The sequence below is a fragment of the Vombatus ursinus genome, unplaced genomic scaffold (assembly GCF_900497805.2).
Source record: "Vombatus ursinus unplaced genomic scaffold, bare-nosed wombat genome assembly UNPS02015165.1, whole genome shotgun sequence".
Classification (NCBI taxonomy): Eukaryota; Metazoa; Chordata; class Mammalia; order Diprotodontia; family Vombatidae; genus Vombatus; species Vombatus ursinus.
Window position 1 is genome coordinate 201,080 of NW_020954943.1, and position 22,574 is coordinate 223,653.

The window sequence follows — 22,574 nt, forward strand, 5'->3', positions numbered from 1 at the left end:
GGAAGTCCCTCAAGTGGAAGTGAGCTCCCCATTACCAGAAGTATTCAAACAATGGCCAGATAAGTGGAGGAGCTTTCTGTTCAGTCAGCACCAAGATCCTGGGCCCCCCACAGCTCCCTCCCCAGGTGCCCCCTTCTCCACTGAGCTCCTCTCCCACCTACAGAGGGGCAGGTTGTCATCTGCTCCACCCATCCCTTCTCTGTGCTCCCCGTCCTGCTTCTCCTTCCCCGCTCCCGCAGAAGACTAGCCACAACTACAGTGGGGAAGTGTAATCAAGGGACATGAAGTCAGAGCTGAGGCCTGGCGGGAGGTAGATTTGACAGGACAGATGGATTGATGGGAGGACGGCAACTGGACAACCCCAGGGTTTTAAGCCTAGGCTCCAGGGAGAAGGGATGGGTGATTCTGACTCCATAATTCACTCCACACCCCACTGGCAGCTGCCACCCAGTTGGCTGTCCAGGATCTGTGTGGTCTCAGGACCTGCCCAGATGCCTGCACGGCTGATGTCTGGCTGTTGCCTAAGGGCCCTTGGCCTCCAGAGGGGGCAGCGGCAGGCAGGGCTGCCTGTCCGGCCTAGTGGCACTGTCTCTGGGCCTCCCCTGACACCCCCACCTCTGGGCTCAGCTGGGATGGGCTCCCCAAGGTCCCCTCCTCTGGTCCCATTTGGCACAAGAGCCTCAGCCACACCATTGCTCGCTCATCAATAGGTTTTTAATCTAACACAGACATAGCATGATCACAGTAAGAATGTTTGCACAGCTCAAGGTCCTGGCTATAGGTGGCCAGCTCGCTGCTCAAGTGGCAGAGCCCCATGCCCACCCAACCCCAGCAGGTGCCAGTGTTTTCTGATGCCTGGGAGAGAGAAGGGTGGTCCTCCCTCACACTGGTGTGGACAGTAGGCCCAGGGAGGAGCAGTGTGGATAAAGGCCAGGCCTTTCCTTGGCTGAGTGACTAGGGGAACTTCACTTTGTCCTCCATCCTAGCGGGTCTAGGGATTCCACAATTCCACCGCACGCTGCAGTTTCCCTATCCGTCAAACGAGGTGCTCAGCCTTCGGGGTCTCTAAGGTCCCTTCCAGCTTCAACGAAAAGTCCCTCTGCCACTCTAAGCCTCAGTTTCCCCACCTACACAATGAGGAACTTGGCTAGAAGGTCCCGTCTGAGTCTATGCTACCCAAACTACACAGAGTGCCTGGTTTTGGTCTGGTACATTTTCTTCAAATACTACGATGTCAAGGACCGGAGACAGTGGATGGTGAAACCACCCTCCCTTTCATGCAGCAAGGAAGTGATGTCCCCAAGGGGTCAGTGTCTACACACTAAGCTGCCTCCAGACAGTGCACCCACAGTGGAGCTAGTGAGGAAGGCATTGGGGAAAGGGAGGCTGGGGCCGGCACCGCCACTCAGAAGCCCTTCTCGATGCTCAGGGTGCGCCGGGTGACGTGCTCCATCTTCCCAGAGACGTATTCAGTCAGGCTGATCTGGTAGTTGGCCAGCATCTTCAGCATGAGCCGCAGGTCCAACCACCATTGATCTTGGGGCATGCGGTGCCTGTGGCAAGCAGAGAAGAGAGGGAGCGGGCTCAGTGCCTGATGGTGGCCCCTTCTCTCCTCCACTCCCCTCTCTCCCTGCCCCCATCCCCCTGCCTCTTCCCCACTCTCCCCTTCTCCTCTCCCCCTGGCTCTGATCTTCTCCAGCCGGGTGCCCTTTGGGGGTCCTTGGCCCCAAGGCCATGCCCCATCTTGGAGCTCAGCAGCCCATCGGCCAAGCTTCCTCAGACCCTTTCCACTTCTCACCAGCCCTCCTTCTGTTCCCTGGCCCCACTTAAAGGCAGTAAGGGCAAGAAAAGAGCCCCACCCCCATTACTGTAAAAGGACATGTTTGTGTGACTGAGGAACGCAGCCTGGAGGGGACCTAGGCTGAGGAGGCCAGTGTGGTGATATGAGGGGCAGGGAAGGGTGGGCAGCACTTCAGTGCTGGGGACAGGGCCTAAAAGGGATCTTTCTTTCCCCTTACAGAGAGACCACACCACCTCCCCTAGGCCACCCTGGGGCAGCGGCGGCAGGAGCTGCCTGGGCTTTGGGGTCAAAAGGGTGTCTTAATAACCCTCTGAGCCAGTGATCAAGGCAGACTCACTCAAAATCTGTGACCTTCTTGAGTTCAGTGACTGGGCTGAAAGCCACCACCTTCTTTCTTAGGCCAATCACACAGGCCGAGTCTGCAGAGTTGGCAAAAACCCGCCCTGGAGGGAGAAGCACAGAATGAAAGGAGGGGGAAAGAGGAGAGAGGGGGACAGACCAGGGGAGAGAGTGGGGAGGGAGACAAAGAAGGGCGGAAGGAAGAGAGAGGAGTGCAGATGGGGGGAAAGAGTGGGGAGGGAAAGAAGGGGGGAAGGAAGAAAGAGGGGTACAAATGGGGGGAAAGAGTGGGGAGGGAGAGAAAGAAGGGGGGAAGGAAGAAAATGGACAGGGGAAGAAGGGAGGGAAAGGGCAAATGTGCCATGTCCTGGCTGACTGGGGGAAATGGCCTCCTGCTCCCTCAAGGAGTGGGAGGGAGGGGCTGTCCACATTTATAGCACCCCCCTCCTCTCCCAGGCTTTCAGGAGGCTGGGGTGGGGGTCCTGGCACGCACCCTTCCGATAGGCCTCTCGCAACTTGTCCGACATCCAGAGCATGGCCTTCACCCCAAGCTTGGTGCCGTAGTTTCGGTCAAAGGGGGTGGGGGCTCCTCCCTGTGGCCAAGGGATGGTTAAGGAAGTGAATGGGGGCAGACCCTCAGGCACCCACCCAGAGGCTGGACCCAGGAGCTACATCCAGCTGGGAAGGGGCTTGGGGCCATGGAATCAAAGGCCTGTTTTCTAATACCAGATGATCTCTGAGGCCCCTTCTCACTCTGGCCCGCTTCGATGCTGGCTGTGTGACCTTGGGTAAATCACTTAACCTCTGAACCTTGTTTGTGTACAAAATGGGACTATCTTGAATTCACTCATTCACTCAAAGTTCTAGCTAACCCCCCAGAATCCCAGTAGTGACAGTGGCCTGAGTTGGGGCCCCACTGTCCCTCCCTCTGCCTGTGGACTGCACCCTGGGAAGAAAGCCCTCCCTCCAACCTGGCTCCATCCTTCCCACTGAGGCCATAGGTCCACCTCGTAGTCTTTACGAAGAAAGAACCTGAGGCCCAGAGAGAAAAGAAGATGGCACCAGGACGTGGACCCCAGCAGGCTCCTGGGTCCACCAAGGATGGCCGCAGCGTGCACCTGCTGCAGGTGTCCCAGGACGTTGGTTCTGCAGTCAAAGATGCCCTTCCCCTCAGAGGAGTACAAGTTATACAGAAACTCTGTGGTGTAGTGCTCATGGGACTTCTCATTCCTGGGAAGAAATGGGAACAATTCACTGGCTGGCCTCCTCCTCAAGAACATCTGTGGGCTCACTGCTGCCTTCAGATGCACCCTCCTCCACCACCCGACTGCTTCCCCTTCCCTGCTCTGCTGGCCTGATATGCCATCCCCCACCCCCACGCCTTTGCCCTGGTGGTGGCTGCTATGCCACCTTCTGCCCGTGCCTGGCTCCCCCAGGGCGCATATCTGATAGCAGATTCCTGGAGGGAGAGGTGGGGACTCACCGGAGCACCAGACCCCGCTGGATATCCGTCTTCATCTTGTCCGTCAGATGTTCAACGTTGGCCTGAAGGAAACAGGAGGGAGCCGTGTCCCAGGAGGTGACCTTCCTGGCCGACGGCCCAAGCCCACCTGGGGCACATCAGCCCCAAAGACCACCCCCCCCTTCCTCAGGAGTTGCAGGCCTTTGCCTCTCTGGGTCTCAGTTTCCACATCTGTAAATAACTGTTGTTTCTCTTTCCATTTCTTCATCAGACAAGGGGATAGCAGCTCACAACCGGTGTGGGCCCTAGGACTTCAGGAGGTGCAGGGCTGTCCAGCCGGACCTCCCTTCTGGGCTACCCACTCTCCCCAGGCCACACAGCCTGCCCTGGGGACTCCCTCCCTGCCAATTCTGCCATGACAAGTTCAGGGAGCTGCTATCAGGGCCACAGCCCTGCCCTCCAAGTGCTTCCAGTCAAAGGGGCCATAAGACCAGCGCCCAGGAAACAAGAAGGACCAACCGAGGTAGCAAGGGAAGGTCAACAGGCCCTAAAGCTCTGCTCTGTGGACCTTCCTGGCCACTGGCTGGTCGGCTCGACCGTGGCCTCATCAACTCCAGGAGGAGTCAAGGCTCAGACAGAAGACCTGAGTTCAAATCCTCCATGACACTGGGCAGCCCTGCCCCCTCTCCAGGCTTCCTCCTCAGTAACCCACCATGCCCCAGGCCACAGAATGAGGAGTCCCTGAGGGCCCCGGTTCCCTCCTCCTGGGCTCCCCACCAATGACTGCCATCGCACCTTCAGGTCATGGATGGTGAAGGGGTCTTCAAACACGTAGGCAGCGTCGGCTCCCACCGCAATGCCTGTCACCGTGGCCAGGTACCCGCAGTAGCCCCCCATCGTCTCCACGATAAACACCCGCCGCTTGGTGCCGGAAGCTGACTGTTTGATGCGGTCACAGCTCTGTGGAGGTGAGAGGGGAGGGATGGGATGCTCCCTCCCTCCCTCTCAGGGGCAGCGAGGTTCCTGCACCTTGGCAGGCTGCCTGTCCCTCATTACTCACACAAACCCAGCCACCACTGTAGCCACAAGACTACTGAAAATGCACCTGAGGGCAGGAGGAAGCCAAGAGCCCCAAGTCAAGGGGCTAATATTGTGGCCCATCTCCTACCGACCCTATGGGAGTCACTTTCCCCCACCCCTGAGCCCTGTCTGCCCCATCTGTAAGAAAAGGGATTGGCCTGAGGCACTCTCTCACACCCCTCAGATTGACTAACATGACAGAAAAGGATAACGATGAATGCTGGAAGAAATGTGGGAAAGTAGGTACTCTGATACATTGTTGGTGAAGCTGAGTCTAGCCATTCTGGAGAATAACGTGTGGAACTCTGCCCACCCAAGGGGCTATCAAACTGTATCCCCTTTGACCCAGTGATACTGGTCCGAGGTCTGTACCCCAAAGAGATCAAGAAAAGAGGAAAAGGATTTACATGTATCAAAATATTGATAGCAGCTCTTTTTGTGGTAACAAAGAATTGGAATTAGAGGAGATGCCCACCAACTGGGGAGGTGAATTAATGCCCAGAATGGTTGTGGTGCAGCCCACTCCTGGAATGATCTGGAGCCTCACTGGGGACTTTTTTGCTTTTCTAGGATATCAGGGGAGCATCTGAGGGCCTGTCGGGGACCTCTGAAGGTGCCTTTCCCCTCTTCCTTGGCCTGGGCTTTCTTCTCCTCTCATTTTCCCAAACTGATTTTAATCACGTTGAGGTTGGCCTCCCCTTGAGGATATTAGAGTGTCTTTAGTAAAAGACCTGCTTATATGAACCTGAGCCTCTGAGGAACCCACTGAGCCAGGACTGCCTTGGCATCAGGAGTTTAAAAGACGTTACTATGAGGATCAGAAAACCAGGCCCCCACGTGGTCCTGCAAAGGCACCTCAGGCCAAGAGAGGGAAGGGCACGAGCCAGGCACTGCCAGGCCACGTAGGCAGGAAGATTGGAGGTCCAGAGACCAAGGGGCTCGGTGCTTGGGGCAAAGAGGGGAGAGAGGCAGGACCCCCAGTGGAGGCCCTGCCGCCCAGTTGCCCTCCTCCCAGCCCTGCCCTCACCTCCATGGCAGCATTGACGGCCGTGTCCGAGCCCAGGCTAAAGTCGGTACCGGGGACGTTGTTGCTGATGGTGGCGGGTATGACACACATGACGATGCAGAGTTCCTCATACTGTCCTCGGGCTTCCACCAGCTGCAGCACGCCCTCGTAGGCCTGGCAGAGAGGAGGGAGGCCACCCAGGCATGGACCAGTGACTCCCCCATCCTGGGATGTCTCCAGGCCTTCCTCTGCCTGCTCCTCTGTAAGGGGCGATCGGTGGAACCCAAGCTCCACCCAGGCCTAGGCCCAATAGGGCCTGCCCACATGAGGGCCCTGCCCACTCCAGAGATGGGGGCCCAGCTCTCTCCTCTCTGAGAGCAGTGACTGTTTGACTTCTCTGTGTGTATTCCCAGAGCTGAGCCCAGTGCTGGGCAGAGGGCCTGTCCTGTCCACATCTGGGCCAGCAAGGGCCAGGAGTAGCTACACAATAAACACACGGTCAAAAAAAACAACTGAGTCCGAAAGACTGGGGAAACCCCCTCAATGTGAAGGCCCAAGGGCGTGGCGTGGCATCAGCCTCCCCCCACCCAGGGGTGGAGGATGGGCACACATGCATGTATGTTATGAGGGTCTGGGTTTTCCAATAAGAGAATGTGGGAGCGGGAGAAGATAAATGTTTGGAAAAACCACAACCCTTCTAAAATAAATGTCGCCACCCTCCCCCCACCCATTATATCTGGCCTCCATATTGTCCTCCTCAGGCCTTTCAGGGCCTGGGGGGAGGAAGGGTGACCAACTAGGGGAAGTGGCGCACTGCCCTCGGGCCTAGCTCTGACCCCATGAAGGCCTCTGGTCCCCACGCCTCGGGGAGTGACCAGGATAGCTCTAAGCATTCGTTCTTCCACTGGGGCCTGAGGACTGCCTGGCCCAGCTCCTGGTCCTCTGGCCCTCCCCGTGTCTCCTGCTGATTCAGGGAGGATGCCCCTTTCCAGAGGCCTGCTGCTGGCTCAGCCCACTCCCTGGGGCCCCACAGGAGATCTCACCTCAAAGCCACCAATGACCAGCAGGGCTTGGATGTTGTAAGTCCGTACATTTTCCACAATTTTCTCCAGGCAGGTTTTGGGCAGAGTTCTGTAACCAGAGACCAGTCACTTGCAAGCTGCTGGATGGAGCCGAGGACTCCTGGTCCATCACTGCCTGGGCACCCTGGCTGCCCCCCAACCCTGACATCTCCCTATAAAGCATCCTCCCTGAGGCCAGGAAGATTACTGGCATCATCATCCCCATCCCCACCCCCACCCCTACCAGCTCTGATCATGGAGGCAAGCCAAGCTTAGACTCCCCTGGCCCAGGTGAGATTTCCCTCACCTTTCCCACAGAGCCAGTGGGTGGAATTTCCACTTAATGTGGAAGAAAACCCTCCTGACACTCAGAGAGTGGACCCAAAGGGGCTTGAGCTGCCTGGGAGGTGGTGAGCTCCCTGCCAGCACAGGTCTCCACATACAAACTAGATGATTATTTATTTGTCAAGCCTCTGAACCCATCCTGGGGGCTGGGATGCAGGGAGCCCAAGTACTGACCTCTTAGTACCAAGCATGGATCCTCCTCGCCCCAACCAGCCAGCGACATCATGCCAGCCCACCTCGCGCACCTACAGAGAGCGGGAGAAGGGTCACCAAACATGGGGAGACAGCTCTGAGGAGTGGAGGCTAGGCTGAGCCAGGAACACCTGGGGGCCCTGCCCTGGCCTCCCAGCCCACCTCCTCCATGCAGACGTACCTGCCCTTTGGCCAAGCCTTCAAAGCCATCATGAATGACATAGACCTTGTGCCCCTGGGATATGCCGGTTCGTACTGCGGACCTCACGGCAGCATTCATGCCGGCCGCTGGAGCCCCCACATTCAAAATGGCGACGGAGAAGTTACTCTGGGCAGAGGGGAGAAAGACCAGGAGCCTGAGGTCCAGGCACAGTGTACCCCAACCCCCACCTCTCTAGGCCAAGGCTGCTCCAAAGGGGAAAAGGCACATTGCCTGCTGCTGCATGAGGGAGGTCCCACTTGGTGAAATTACCAGGGGACCAGCACAGCCACTGGTGGACCACTGTGCTCTAGGGCATGCAGGGCTGACCAGGGCATTAGGATTTACTGATGTGTGCTGACTGTGTGACCCTGGCCAAGAACCTCTGGCAAATGATAAGATGCTAAGTTAGATGGGGTGCCATTAGCATTGGCGGAAGGACTTTGCACACCCAGAGTTCCCCAACACTACTGAAAGAAAAAATCTGGGCCCAACCCCGTTGTCCTCTGCCTCCTACATCCTTGACTTAATTTCCACCTAAACCGGAACATTCCCAAATGGCTTCTGATCAGTGCCCCAGGGGCAGAAAGAGGAGGAGGCTGTGCTGCAGCCCTGGGGAGGCAGACATTCACACTCCAGACCCAAGGTTCCCTGGAAGGGACCTCGGGGGCCACTGAGACCCACCCAGAGGAAGAATCCCCAAAGAGTCCCTGCTAGAGCCACCTCTGCTTGGAACTCTTGAGGGAAGAGCCCAGAGGCAGCCCCTTTGACAAGAGGCAACTCCCCCAGCCCTAAATGGGCCTCATCCTCCCTTCCCCCACAAGCCTGGGCCCTTCTCCACAAGGCAGCCCTTGGGACATGCGGCCAGCCGCCCTGTCCCCCAGGCCTCCTAGGGCCAGAACTACTCCAGGCTCTGAGCCACACTGCCTGCCCTCCTCTGGACGCTGCCTCTGAGGCACCCAGCATGGAGCTGCAGCCTCGGGAGGAGGGTCTGCAGGGCAGAGGATGCTGGACGGACTTGAGTGGCCACCCCACTGGCCGTCATGCCTCCCCCTCCCATGCTTGGGAAGCTGGGTTTGTGTAGCCACGTTCATTCTCCTAGATGGCAATCCCCTTGTTGTCAACCTCAGTCCGGCCACCATGCCTTTAGCCAGGCAGGTCACTGCCTCCTGGGACATCCCACCCACCCAGACCAAATCCATCTAAGCATATTCTCATCTAGTCCTCTCCACAAGAAGGGGGTGAGATGGGAAATCCTTCACTGAAACCCACTGGTTTAATAAGAAGGAATCAGAACTCCTCTCCCCGCCCCCGGCCCACCCCTGCCCCACTTGTCTCAGCAGTCTACAGTTTGGCTGCAGTAAAGGTACAGTCACAGAGCCTGGGTGACAGCTGGGGCAGGGCCCATCTCCAGTGCCGAGGAAGGTGCCTCAGAGGTGAATGGGGACAGCCACAGCGGGGCCCCTGAGGCCAAGGTAGGTGCCCACCTCGCATGGGGGACCTGCTGGCCCTCCCCCAGCCTCAGGTCACGCCCACCCCACAGACTCCCCCGGTGGGACCCTCTGGTACGGGGCCACGGCCAAGCCCCTTCTTTCCCTGTGTGCTACCTTGCTTCTTCGCCTTTAAAGCAAGGCTCCTTCCCAGCCTCCCCATGAGGGCCTCACCTTCTCCTGAGATTGCTTCTGGTGAGCCAGCAGCTTATAAATGTTCCAGTTGTTTTCAAAACTCCTGCAACGGAAAAAGCCAGACAAGAAGCTCAGGGTTAGATGCCCAGGTCTAGCCTCTGGTCACCAGCCAGACCCTTGGGTGTAAACAAATGCACTGGCTCCAGGGAGATGGTGCAGGGGCCAATCGAGGACCTGACCTGGAGTCTTAGCTCCTCTCCTGGTGAGAGAAAGAGACAGGGCTGGGGGGAGGGACAGGAAGTGAGAAATTTGGGGCGGGGGTGGAGAAAGAGATGGGGGCAGGGAGATAGAGGTGGGGGGGGAGAGGGGGAGAGAGGGACAGAGAGAGAGAGAGAGAGAGAGAGAGAGAGAAGAAAGAAAAAGCTGTGAATCCCTGGGCAAGTCACCAGCCTCAGTTTCCCCATCCACAAAGTGGGTTGGGGACACTTTTACCACCTTCTTCACTGCTTTGTGGAGGATGCCACCTTACTCAAGCTGGGACCAGCACTTACTATACCCATTTCATAGATGGGGAAGGAGACCTTGGGTAGTGAGGCACAGAGCAGGGGTGAGAGACAGGCTCCAATCCTCAGCCACAGGCCACTTGCAGCCAGAGCCTGCTCAGACTTTGAGCTGCTCTCTCTCTAGACTCCATCTGGGGTACTGAGTCCTGGGGTGGGGGAAGGGCCGAGGAGACCCAGAGACAAATGACCAATAAGTCAATCTGCCAGGGCCGATGCAAGGTCATCTTTGAATAGCGCATCTCCACCCCCACAGAAAACTGAACTTCAAAGCAGTTAACAAGACGCCCTCAGCTCAGGACAGCATTGTCCAGTGGTGAGGCCTTGGCCCCGGCCCTGGAGTCAGGGGCCTTCTGTGCTTACTACTGGTATGACCTGGAGCTAGTCACTTCCCCTCCCTTTGCCCCTGTGTAAAATGAGGGGGCCTAAACATGGCGGCCTCTTCAGGGTCTTTTGGCCAATGAGCAGATGAGGTTAGCCAATGGTCAAAGTGTGGCCCTGCCGAGGTTCCTTCAGCCCACATCACCTGGGCCCACGAGCTCATCCTGCCTCTCACCTCCCCCGCAGCTGGATGGCTTCATCAAACCTTTGCTCGTCCATGGCCTTCTGCACATCCTTTGTCTTTAAAGAGAGAGAGCACAGGAGGGGGGTGAGGCACCCACGGCCCACCCAAACATGCCCCTGGCCCCCTTTACCTGCATCTCTAGGGGGAGTGGGGGAGGGGAAGGAGGCCCAAGAATCACACACGAGCTCTTTCTTGAGGTAAGAAGCAGAATTAAAGTGAGGGAATCAAAGCGTCCCCCCCGCCCCCCGAGCCTGCGCTGGCACCTTAGCTCGTCAGCAAAAGCCCCCTTCCTGTCAGGCTGCCAGGCCATTCAGCAACCCTGCAGAGGACCCTGCCTCCATGCCCCTCCCCCCCATCTCCAGCGCCCTGGGCCACAGACACTCACCACCTGGACACACTCCATCAGTGGCAGCCGCACAGACTGGTTCCCGGAGAGGCTCACCACACAGGCTGGGGTGTCCGGCGTGGCTTCCAACAAGGCCATCACAGCCTCCATGCCCATCTTGCTGCTCTGGGGAGGACACAGTGGCTAGACCACGCTGATGCCCAAATGCCCTCCCACCCAGAGAGCGTGTAAAACTGTGCTACGCGTGGCCATGCTTGTGGGAATGCGCCAAATCAGACCCTGGACAGCAAACCTTCCCAATGCAGGCCTGGGACTCTCCCAAGCACCACTGCATCCAGACGCCTTCCCTGTTAGAGACCTATCTGGACCCTTGGCCAAGTGGGAAGACCACCATGTCTACCGGTAAGAGTGGGGAGAGGCTTGAACCCATCCGTCTGAGTAGTCCCCGGGCCTCTGTAGGCCAGGGCCAGGCATGCCTAAGGCCACTGAAGCTACTATGAAGGGCCCCGAACAGAGCCAGGGGGCTTGGTGGAGACGTAAGCCAGGGACAGTGCCTACTGCCGGGCCTCCAGCCCTTAGGCTCCCCCAGCAACGGGCCTGCCTGCCAGCTTCCTGGGTTCTGAGGTTCCTACTCACTCCACCTGCCCACACTGCCCGCTCTCTCTCCGGCTCCCTCCTGCAGCACTTTGTTAGTGAAGTGGTCCTCGGCCTCCACAGTCACCCACGGAACACCAGCCCCTCTGCTCCCCCTGCTTCATTTATTCTCAAAGGACCTTCAGCAGAAGCACTTGTGATGCTTCCACACTACTGTGCTCACAACCCCCAGGTAGATCTCCCAAGCACCCAGTGCACGTGCTGCTCCCGCTACTTCCCTATGTCCCAAACTGGAGCAGCTCCAAATGCTCACTCCTGCGCTTCCTGGGGAAGATGGGGAGGGAATCTCTCTCAAGGAGGGGCAACAGCCATCTGCCCCCTTACCGCTCAGCCCCCCCAGGAAGGCAGCCACGACCTGGCACGTGCTATGGAGGCAAAATGGAGGCCAGACAGCCATATACCCAACAGGCACAATGCCCGAAAAACAAGCTCTGCTGCCCATTCCTCTCCTTTCTAGGCCTCAAACGTCCGCAAGCAGACGCCGAGCTCCTGACGCGCCTGTGGGAAGAGGCCTGCTCCACGCCCTTGTGGCCTGAAATGGCCTGTTAAAAGCAAAAAATTGCTGTCTGCACCCTGAGGCCTGGCATGTGCCTCCCAAGGGACCAGAATGAGGGTGAGGACTAACTTTGCCAAGCCCAGGCATTGAGGAGGAGCCAGCTTTCCATGTCTCCAGTCAGGGTGTCCACACACACACCAGTGAGCAAACACTGTGGCACTGCATCGATGGTGCACACATAGGCACACATGTGGTCAGTGTGAGCAAGCATGCCTAACAGGACATGGTCTCTCATGCACTCTCTGTATGTGTGTGGCTCTCTCTCACACAGACACAGACAGACAGACAGACAGACAGACAGACACACACACACACACACACACACACACACACACAGTGGGCATGGCGAGTAGGAAAACTTACCAAGATACGGTCAAATGCAGAAGGCGTCCCTCCCCGCTGCACGTGGCCCAGAACAGTCACCCGAGTGTCAAACCCCAGGCGCTGAACCACCAGCTAGTGAGGAGAAGGGAAAACTCTACGTCAGGCCCCAAGGCTGTCACTCTGAGGTCCCACTTGGGTTTCAAGGGAGCCCCTGGAGGAAGCCAAGCACTAGCTGGCCGGCCCTGGTGCCCAGGTCTGTGCCGCCGGGCACCAGAAAGGTGGGGGTCGGGGGGGACAAAGAAGGGCAGGCAGTCATGGTGCTCAGTGGGGCTGGGGGTACCCTGGTCAGTGGGTAAATGCCACTGAACACTGGGGTCCCAAGACAGAGGCAGCCACCTCTCATTCCTGGTGCTTTCAGACTGCAGTTAAAGCCATCTGGGTTTGGAGGACACGTAGACCTTTATCACCCAGGCCTCCGAGGACCAGGATGGCCAGCCTCGGCCAGGTACTCACATCCTTCACGTATGTGGATGTGATGGGTTTCCCATGGCGGTCGATGGCACCTTCTGCAAGGATGATAATGTTCAGCCTGGATCCCCTGCTCCGAGTCTGGAAGGCAAGGAGGACTCCTACTCACTTGTGCCCACGCTCTTTTTGAAGGCCCTGGCCTGGGAGGAGAGCGGATGAACTCCCTTTCACAGATGAAGAAGCTGAGGCCTGGAGGGGAAGGGACTTTTTCAAGGTCACACAGACCCAGGCCTGCGACTTGTTGGCCATGTGAGCAAGTCTCTTCCCTGAGACTGTGAGCCTGAGTCTCCCCCTCCTTTGTGACATGAGGCGGCTGGACAGGATATGCCTTCTGAGGCTCCCAGCCTGGACATTAGAGGCACGGGACTGAGCGATCCAGTGGTTAGTCCTGAGCCTCCACCCTCCTGAACACTGTCTTGAGTCCAGGCCCAGCTGAGAGCCCTAGGCTGTCAATGGTCAAGCCCGGACCTGGCCTTTGCAGAGGCCAGTGAACTTGTGACATCCCCTCCAACAGAAGAGGCCACTGGAAGCTCTGGGTCTGTCAGGCAGGCTCACTACCTATCAGAGGCTGCTCTCTGGACACTAGACCCCCAGAGAAGGCAGTCAGGGAAACAGGGGTGAAAGAATGCCAGGGGCACAGACTGCACAGCACAAGGAGAGGGCAGGGATGGAGCCCAGAGAGGCAAGAAGGGAAGCCGGTGAGGGGCCCCTCCGGGCCCAGGATGGGGCACCAACCTGGCTTGCCCTTGGGGCTAGGTAGAGGGCACATGGGCTGTGGGCCCAAGAACTCGGGACTTGGTCTGATGCAGAACACCCCTCTCTGGGTCTCAGGCCAATAAGTCCCGTGATTTACTGAATTGGTCTAGGGGGCTGGCTAAGACTCAGGGGTTCATCATAAAACTCTGTGTGTGGTGGGATTTGAACCCAGGCCTACTTAACTCCAAGCCCACCACTCCATCCACTAGGTCACTGCCAGCTGAATGCCACTCAAGGGCAATGATGGGCTCAGGGCCTGCGAAGGTAGATGGGACGTGTGTCTGCCTCTGCCTCCATCCCAAAGCAGCTGGCCAATGAAGGGGGTGCCAGAGGGTGGCACTCACCTCGCCGAGTCTCTCACACATGAAGTTCTCCCAGCCGTCCTCGGGGGGGGCACTCGGGGATAAAGAGCCAGTCGGCACCTGACGCCAAAGCCGATACCAAGGCCAAATACCTGGGAAGCCAGGGTGGGACGTGAGGGCTGGCAAAGGGCTGCTCCCGGGGGATAGGAGACAACAGGGGGCGAGATCGCTGCCCCTCCAGGAGCTCTCACCTGACGCTGCCACCCATGCCAGCCCTGTGGCCCCAAAAGTCTCACAGACATCACTGCTGATAGAGTCTCTGGCCCTTGGGGCCCCTACCCCAAATCTCCAATTTTCCAAGGAGATCCAGAAAGGTTTTACAGCCTTCCCTCCTCACTCTCGGGCATACATGGGAAGCAGGCTGGCTGTGGAGGCAGAGGCTTGGGTCTGAATCCCAGCTCTGCTACTTGTGCCCTTGGGCAAGTCTCTAACTTTCTCCTGCCTCTGTTTCCTCTTCTGTAAAATAAAGGGGCTGGGCTGGACTGGACCCTCCACCTCTAGATCTGGGATCCCTAGAACCTCAGGTTTGACTCCTCCTATCAAGCTCAGAGTCAATTCTGAGAAAATCAATTTCCTGACCCCCTGCTCCCCCTGCCCCCAGTGGTCTGCTCTGCACTCAGTGTGCGTGCTTTCACATACACACACACATGCGCACACACCTATCTCGTGGACAGCGTCTTTCAAACGTGTCTAGCCTCCGCTGCATCGTACGATCCCCATGGGAAGGACCCTGGGCATACCTCAAACACCTCCCCCTCAGGCTGGTCAGTCCTCCCTCCTTCCCACCCACCGCGATGAGAGGCTCCCCCTTACCCACAGTGCCTGCCCATCACCTCCAGCACAAATGTCCTCTGGTGACTACAAAAAAAGGAGAACGGAGATGAGGCATGTTGCTATTTACCGCCCCCACCCAGCCCCACGTCTCAGCTGTGCCACCCCTCCCCACCAAGGGCTTGGACGCTGCCTCTTGGCTGAGGCTGGTGCCAGGTGGGCAAGGAGGGAGCTGCCATTCCTGCTGGGCTGATGAGGGACGCAGGTGTCCAGGGACACCCCCAGGGTCTCACGGCCAATCAAAGGGAGATCCAGGTGCTGAAAGTGGATCCTGGGGAGAGCCAACTGACGCCATTTTGGGCCAGATTTGCTTGACTCTGTTTCTTTGTTTTTTCTCCTGGCACTGCCCTTCCCCCAACCACTTTTCTGTGCATTACAAAAAACCTCACAGGCCTCTGAACAGCCCAGGAACTCACCTACTCCCCTTTCCCCGCATAAGAGCTTAATCAAGGCTGGTTAGATACTATTTTCTTTGGCGTGGTGTAAACAACTCTGCCCAAGGCCTCTGGAATGGCTTTTGGACCCTTTGTGACCCTTCCTCTACCTGCCATGTGGGGATCTGCCTCATCTAACCCAAGCTCTAGGCCACCTAGGTTGGGAAAAGAGCATTGGTATGTCGTCTGGGGCACGGCGACACCCACGTGTCTCTTCCCTACTGATGGGGTGTGCCCACCCCATGACCTGCCTGGCAAGAACACAGGGTGTGGCCCATGATGACAAAAGGGGTGGTGGCTGAAAAGCCTGCCCTGGAGGGCTGGTGCCAGCAGACCAGGGTGCCCAGAATGGAGAGGAAAACAAAGGGCTGGGACAGTCCCCGGGGCCAAGCAAGGTGCTGACCAAGGTGCTGATCCAGCCCTGATGGTGCCTCAGAGAAAAACACACAGAGGAAAGACGGTAGGACCCAGATTTGAATCCCGACTCAGTTGTCCTGTGTCATATGGCTGAACAAGTCACTTCATATTCCTGGGCCTGATTCATTTGAGGCTCCCAGGGCATCATGATGACTTTAAAGCCATGTCCCATGATGGCTCAGCACCCACAGTGGCCAGCCAAGCCACACGCGGGGGAAGGAGGTGGGCACAGGGCAGGCTGGAGCTCTTCGGGGGAGGGACAGCAGGGCAGCAGCTCCCTCACCTCTGGGCCGTGGTAGTGATGGCGTCGATCACCTCCATGATACGATGCAGGGCTGAGTCGGTGCCAATGGTCATGTCTGTCCCACAGAAGTCATTGTCGATGGAGCCCACCAGCCCGACAATGTTGAGGTGTGAATAAGTCTGGGCCACATCTTCAGTGATCTTGCCTGAGGCAAAGCGAGAAAGAAAAAAGACCCAGAGAGGCTTGAGACGTCAGATGGCGGGTCCCGGCCTTCTGCCAGATGGGACAAGGATCTGCCACTGACCGTCGTCTGGCCCTCCAGTGCTCGGTGTCCTCAACCCCGACAGCCTCCCATTGAATTAGCTCTGCTCAGTTTGCGGTCATGGCCCACCTCCCAGGCCCAGCCAATCATCTGTCCTCCCAGGGAAGACTGTGGAGGGTCAGTGTAGACAACGGTGAGTGAACACCCCAAGATAGGGCTAGGCTGGGCTGGCAGGAGCCTCTGGCACTAAGGAGCCTCTCCTCTTTGGACTGTAAGCTTCTCGAGGTCAGGGACTATAGTCATTCAATATCTGTGAGAGTGTGTACACAGATGACACCTGAGAAATGCTTGTTGACTGACTGAATCAGAAGGGCCTGGATTCACACACTGCTCTGCTGGCCAGGCAGACCTGGGGTCAGTCCTGCCTCTGACCCACATGGCCCATGTGACCTTGGATGCCAACAGGCATGGTTCACCAGGTCACCCAGCTAGTCACCAGCAAATCTGGGATTCAGATTCAGGTCCTCTGCCTTCAAGAGGCTGGGCTCCTTCCTTCCAGAGGCCACCTGCCTCCCCTCCCTTTGCCCACTCTCAGTCCCCAAGGACCCCCATTTCCCTCAGCTCCTCTCCAACCACCAACATCAGTCACTCTCCATTTCAGAGCCTCAGTTTCACCCGAAAAATGGGTCTCTGTGCTGGTCACAGGGGTGCTGGCTAAAGTTCTTAAGAGGTGAATGAATGGTGATTCTCCACAGCCTGAGAAAGGGGGTGATAGGGAGTCCAACCAGCCAACAGTGCCTGGGAAAAGCAGCCCCACTAGCGTCATCGGGAAGGGCCTGCCTAGTCACTGGGCTTGGAACCACGCAGGCCTGCCTTCTCCCATCAGTCCTGCCTGGGTCCCATGTTGGGTGGGTGACCCTGAACCATTCTCTACTCTCTCTCAGGGTCCCAGACAGCTGGTTAAGACTACAAGCAAGGGGGATCTCAGGGGAGGCAGACGAGACCTGCATTTTAAAAATACAAAACATTTACTGGGCACCAGTAAGTGAGGGGCCATGGAAGGGGCTGGGAGACAGGACATTGGGATGAACATTCCACAGGCCCCCAGAGAAGCTAGGCCTACCTAGGCCTCTGATACTCTCAGAAGTGCATGCAAGGGCCCACCCAGGCTTTTTGGAGGTGGGAGCCTTGGGCTAGACTTTAAGGACAGACTGAGGAGGGGTCAGGGCCAGCTCAGCCCACACTCAGGTTAGCAGACACCTACCTGTCCTCTCCCCCTGCCAACCCTGCCCCAGGGCCCAGCCCAGCCCAACCCCTCTGACCTTCCTTCACCAGCTGCTGCAGGAGGCCTCCCCACTCTGTCCGGAAGATGTTGGCCCCTGTCAGACTCCCATCCCCACCAATGACACACAGGTTGGTGATGCCATGCTGGACCAGGTTATAGGCGGCAGCCAGGCGGCCCTCCCTGGTGGTAAATGCTTTGCAGCGGGCACTGCCAATGATGGTACCTCCCTGAGGAGACAGGACAGACAAGTGAGGGGAAGCAAAGGCATCACCAACCAACAGAAGAACACAGCCTCAAACAAGTAAGTGTGGATTTCTGCCAGTTAGCCTGCCCACTCTGGAATTCACGCTGAGAACAGGTGACCTTCACACAGCAGACACAAGGACGGCTCCCCGCCAGCTGCGCTCCTGAGGCCCGAGCTGAGATTCACAGCCAGAGCCGAGCCCCCTTCAGTGCTCACAAGCACGATGCCAGGATCAAGGGTCCTGGCTGTCCAAGCCATCCACTGGCAGCCCCCACCTTTGGCCTGAGCCCCAACCGCCCCACCAAGACTTGTTTCTGGCATCTCCTGTCTACACTCAGCCACCAGCTTCTCCCTGCCCATGTGGACATCCTTGGCACAGGGCTCTGCCCTCTGGATGTGCCCCCTCACCCCCCCAAGGCCCAGTCATTCCCTGAAGTCAGCCCTTGGCACCTCCAAGGAGGAGGACATAGGGGGCTGTAAGCTTGGCCACATTCCATGGCCCGGCTCTGCCCTATACTCTGAAAGTCATCCACATGGCCAGTGGAGACTGGAGAAGGGAAACCCAGCAGGATTCTCCACTTGGAAGAGGAAAGGCCAGGAGGGAGCAGGGGCCAGTGGGAACTGACCAGCTCAGGCAGCTCCGCTGCACGGACGAACAGAGAGAGGGCTGCCCACACCATGCTCAGGGGCTCTGAGAACCGAGGGGCCAGGAGTGATGACTGTCCCCCAAAAAGCCAAACCAGGCTAACAGCCGGGGGTGGGGGGGGCACAGGACCACCAAGTGCATGCCACCTCTTCCAGGAGGTCTCCTTGGATTGGTGAGAGCCACACTTAGACACAGAAGGCTGAGGAGCGGGAGCAGCACTCAGGGCCTCCAGCTGGTACCTGAGCACAAAGAAGCTGCTGCTCCCCCTCAGTGTGGACACTCGAGGGAGAAAGAGTAAGCCCCACCGCCTCCCAGGTCTAGTGGGTCCCAGCTCCCTCTGGCCACTTAGCAGCTGGGCGACTATGAGCCTGCTATGTCATCTCGTCAGGCCTTCCTTTATTGGGGCGAGGTACTGTAGGCAGTCCTCCACAAAAAGAAGTCGGGGCCAGACTGGTGCCCTCTTGGAGTTCCCGCAGCCCCCAGATGGGGTTAGTGACCTCAGAGTCACAGCGGGGGAAGAGGGGGTAGTTACTAACTCTGGCCTAGGGTCACCAAGGCCAGAAGGCCAGCTCCTCCTCCCTGATCTGGGCAGCTCAGGGACCCTGGGAGCACAAGGAACTGTGGGGGCTGGGCCTGCGGTGGGCATCGCCACAGAGCCAGCCACAGGTTGTACCACAGTGATGCAATACCCCCAGCTGCCCAGTCCCTGGCTTCCCTGGGGCCCTGCATGAACCAACCCCACCCACAGACCTCTCTTACCATCTGGATGATGTTGGAGACGCTCAGCCACGTGGCCTGCCGGATGTTCTCACCTCCTTCTACCAGGCCCTCGTAGCCCTGCAATTAGGAGGGAAGAGAAGCAGGCAGAGGTGAGGGGAGGGAGCCAAAGGGAACCGAGCCAGCATGCCCAGGGAGGACCAGCTCAGCAAACCCACAAACAGCCTTTCGGAGGCACAGAATCCGCAGGAAGTTGGCCACACGTGCTCTGGGCCCAGGAAGTCATGAGCCTCATGCAGCAGCAGGGGCCCAGCCAGGCCCCAGCCCTCTCAGATGGCCAAGGACCACACCAAGGAGCCCAGAGCCCGGGTTCAGGGGCCAGGAATGAGTCAGGACCCTTGAGCCTAGCCGGGACCCAACCAATGTGCACCAGGGAGGTCGTCACCAGAGAAGCCAATCCTTCTTCCTTCCAGCACTCACACCCCTGACCTTTGTGCTCACCCAGTTCTACCTGGTTCAGGATGCTGCAGCCATGTGTACCTGTACACGTGTGCACCTGGGGAGGTATTCACCTTGAGATAACCTTTAACAATTTAACTTGGTCTCTGGGTGATGGGCGCCAAGGACCCTGCCCTCGAGGAGATTGCAGTCTGACTTACAAAGTGCCTCCACGTGGGGGCTTGGCCTAAGAGGAGCTGAGTCTGCCAGGCCCACACCCCCAGGTCCAATGGGAGAAGGGAGATGCATCTGGCCCAGGGGACCGTCCCCTCCCCTCCTCACGGGGCCCCAGGGCCAGCACCAACAAGCATGTTCCCGTCCTCTCAAAGGCCCCTTCTAGCTCTGACCAGACATCCTGGGAGTCTGGGGTGATGGGCTGGGTTCTTAGCAGGAGGTAAAACAGTGTGTCCTGAAGACAATGTTTCTTTTCAAGTGAACTGAACCAAATCCCGAGGGAATGATGGGGTCACCCGTCCTGGGAAGGAGGGGGATCTCCTGGTACGTCCCTCCCTCCCTGCACCACATCTTCCCAGCAGAGGTACCCAGGGCTAGAAGCTAGGAGGACGTGAGGGCTGGGGGGTGGTGGTGATGTCCAAGCTCAGCCCCAGCCCCCCAGGCAGCAGTCACGGTTTCCCACCTTCACACCCCTGCCTGGGTGTGTGTCAGACGGGGGAAAGTCTCCCCTATAAGGCACCAGCGAGGCTCCACCTACCTCATAGATGAGGAAGACTTTGGCTCCAACATAGATGCCCATGCGGGTCACGGCCCGGACCGCCGCATTCATGCCTACAGGGAAACACCTCAGTGAGCTGGGTTGGGGGTCACCCTAGCAGCGCCTCTGCCACTGTATCCCTCAGTGAGAGAGGCAAGCGCCCTAGGCCACTCGGGGGAAGGGTCAAGGTTAACTCCAAGCAGAAAAACCCTCAGAAAAGCCAAATAAAGGGTTGACGTCGGGGCTTGGAAAGTTGGCCGAACTCTCCTAATGACTGACCAGCCCCAGCCGGCAGCCAGCCAGACTCCACTTCCTCACCCCGGAGATGGGCAGCTTCCCAAGGAGAGCTGAGCCATCTCACTGACTGGCCAGAGGCATCTTGGGGTATCAGACAGTTCTTACATCTGCCCACTGTAACATTCCCTCTGGGACACCCCTCCTCCAAGAAGGTCCTTCGGGGAGCTCTCATCCCCTGCAGCCTCGGTCCACATGGGTCATGTAGCTGGCTTCCCTTCAGGCCCTGCCAGCCTCTGGATCTGCACCCAGTACAGATGTAAGGGTCACCCCCAACGGTGGTCCTGGGCAGGCATACCTAGCACCCATGGGAGGTCAAGGGGATAGCATTGGGCCTAGGACATAACCTCCCCCACACCCACCAAGGTAACCAGGGAGCCAGGACATCCAGGGAGAACTCACTATGTGAGCTGGGGTGAGCCCCTACCCCTCTCCTGTCCTCAGTTTCCCCATATCTGCAGAGCTGATCTTCCAGTTCTGACTTGACATCTTGTCAGCCCATGTTATCAGGCAACAGAAACAGCAGAATCCAGATAAGGAAGACAGGTGGGGGTGGGGAGAAGCCAAGGGGAACAGAAGGGACTTGGGTTTGGAAAGGAGCCCATCTATAAAATGGCCACGAAGATCCTAGCCTAACCCTGGGTCGGTGGGTGGGGTGTGTGTGGGGGTGTTGGGGTGGGGTGACATAGGGCTGGCCTGAGTTCAGAGGCTGTGACTGGTGCCTTTGTCCCGGTTTCCAGGCTTCTGACCAACAGTAATCAGTTGGACCAACAGTAATCTGGGGGTCAGACTGCTTTCTGCCCCAGGTGGGAAGGAGGAGGGTCATCTGGGAGGGGAAAGGGCGGATAGAGGGAAGGGGGAGGATTTGTCCTCCAGGTCAAGCTTATCTACTCTCAGAGACTGTGGGCCACAGGCCTCCCAGCCCTTGAGCAGGACTGAACTGACCACAACTGAAGGCAGCCAGGCCTGGGACATTCACTGTGTTCTAGCCCTGACTGCCAACGCCCCCTTCCTCAGTTTCCCTCTCTGCCTGGATGGGATGAGATTTAGGCTGACAAGGGACTTGGTGAGGGTAAGGAGCACTTCAGAGGACACAAGCTTGGGCATGACCTGAGGGGCCAGCTGGACCTTCCCCGGAAGCCCAAGTTCCCCCCCCCCCCCCCCCCCCATGTGGCAACATGCACATTTGCCTGACCCTGAGGATGGAGGAGGAAGAAGGGGGGGAGGAGGAGGATGGTCTGGACCACAGGCCCCTCTGGAAGACAATCATGGCCACAGAAAAGAGAAATCTTGGCTCCCCATCTACTTTTTGTTTTCATCAAGTGCCCACTTGGCAATGGCAGCTCCCTCTACAACCCCAGGGAGCTATGGGGGTCACACCAGGCAGGAAGAGTGGTGCCCATTTTATAGAGCAAACAACTGAGGCTCAGAGACCGAGCAGCTAATGGCACTACAAGGCACAGAGCACCGAGTCTGGAGTCAGGAAGACCCGAGTTCAAATCCAGCTTCAGATACCTAGCAGCAGTGGGACCCTGGGTAAGTCACTTAGCTGACATCTGCCTCAGTTTTTCAACAGCAAAATGGGGATAATAGCACCTGCCCTGCCCTGTGGTTGTGCGGATCCAATGAGACAGGATTTATGTGATGTGCCCGGCACATAGTAGGTGCTTTCTTCCTCCCAGAAACCTCCCCCCCATATGAGATCACTCTTCTCCTAATCACCTCCCTCCCGTTTCTAGGCTGCTTTTTCTCAAGCAGGCACAGGCATCCTCAGCCCTGTTTTACAGATGAGGACACTGAGGCTAGGTGACTGGCCAATGACTACCCAAGTCTTTAGTACCTAGAGTCCCCGGGCTCTCCTCTGCCCTCGCAGGTGGCAGAGCCATGAACATCTGGACTCCCTTCCTGCCTCTGACACTTAACTGTGGGTCCCTGGGCAACAAGCCAAGCCCTTTTACCTCGAAGTCTGTTCCCTTGCCTGTTAAATGAGGTAACAGACCTTATTCTACCCATGTCACAGAGCTGGTGTAACTCACAGGGGGCACCAAACTCCTTTCTAGCTCTTGTCTACCTCAGTTTCCCCATCTGTAAAGTGCTCAACATTAGAGTGAGGGATGTCTGAGCCAGTGACAGTGGGTAATTCTCATGCCAAGTTCCTTCCAGCCCTAGTCAGCCTCAGTTTCCCTGTCTGCAAAATAGTTTGGGGTGTGTTATACTACATAGTGGCTG

At 57.8% G+C, this 22,574-nt stretch overlaps 1 protein-coding gene across 1 annotated transcript in view; it reads right to left on the bottom strand.

The window, feature by feature from the left end:
• Positions 1-695: 695 nt before the first annotated feature.
• The window catches only part of PFKL (phosphofructokinase, liver type), a 22,300-nt gene continuing 421 nt past the window's right edge, over positions 696-22,574 (bottom strand). Inside the window, 22 exon segments of the mRNA XM_027846435.1 lie at positions 696-1,553; positions 2,139-2,244; positions 2,634-2,733; positions 3,259-3,370; positions 3,624-3,685; positions 4,398-4,562; positions 5,710-5,862; positions 6,732-6,819; positions 7,269-7,339; positions 7,468-7,614; positions 9,150-9,213; positions 10,227-10,291; positions 10,621-10,746; positions 12,155-12,247; positions 12,629-12,724; positions 13,744-13,791; positions 13,793-13,853; positions 14,575-14,619; positions 15,727-15,892; positions 17,272-17,461; positions 18,884-18,961; positions 20,052-20,125. Of these exon segments, the coding sequence (XP_027702236.1) occupies positions 1,406-1,553; positions 2,139-2,244; positions 2,634-2,733; positions 3,259-3,370; positions 3,624-3,685; positions 4,398-4,562; positions 5,710-5,862; positions 6,732-6,819; positions 7,269-7,339; positions 7,468-7,614; positions 9,150-9,213; positions 10,227-10,291; positions 10,621-10,746; positions 12,155-12,247; positions 12,629-12,724; positions 13,744-13,791; positions 13,793-13,853; positions 14,575-14,619; positions 15,727-15,892; positions 17,272-17,461; positions 18,884-18,961; positions 20,052-20,125 (2,258 nt within the window). The 3' untranslated portion in view covers positions 696-1,405.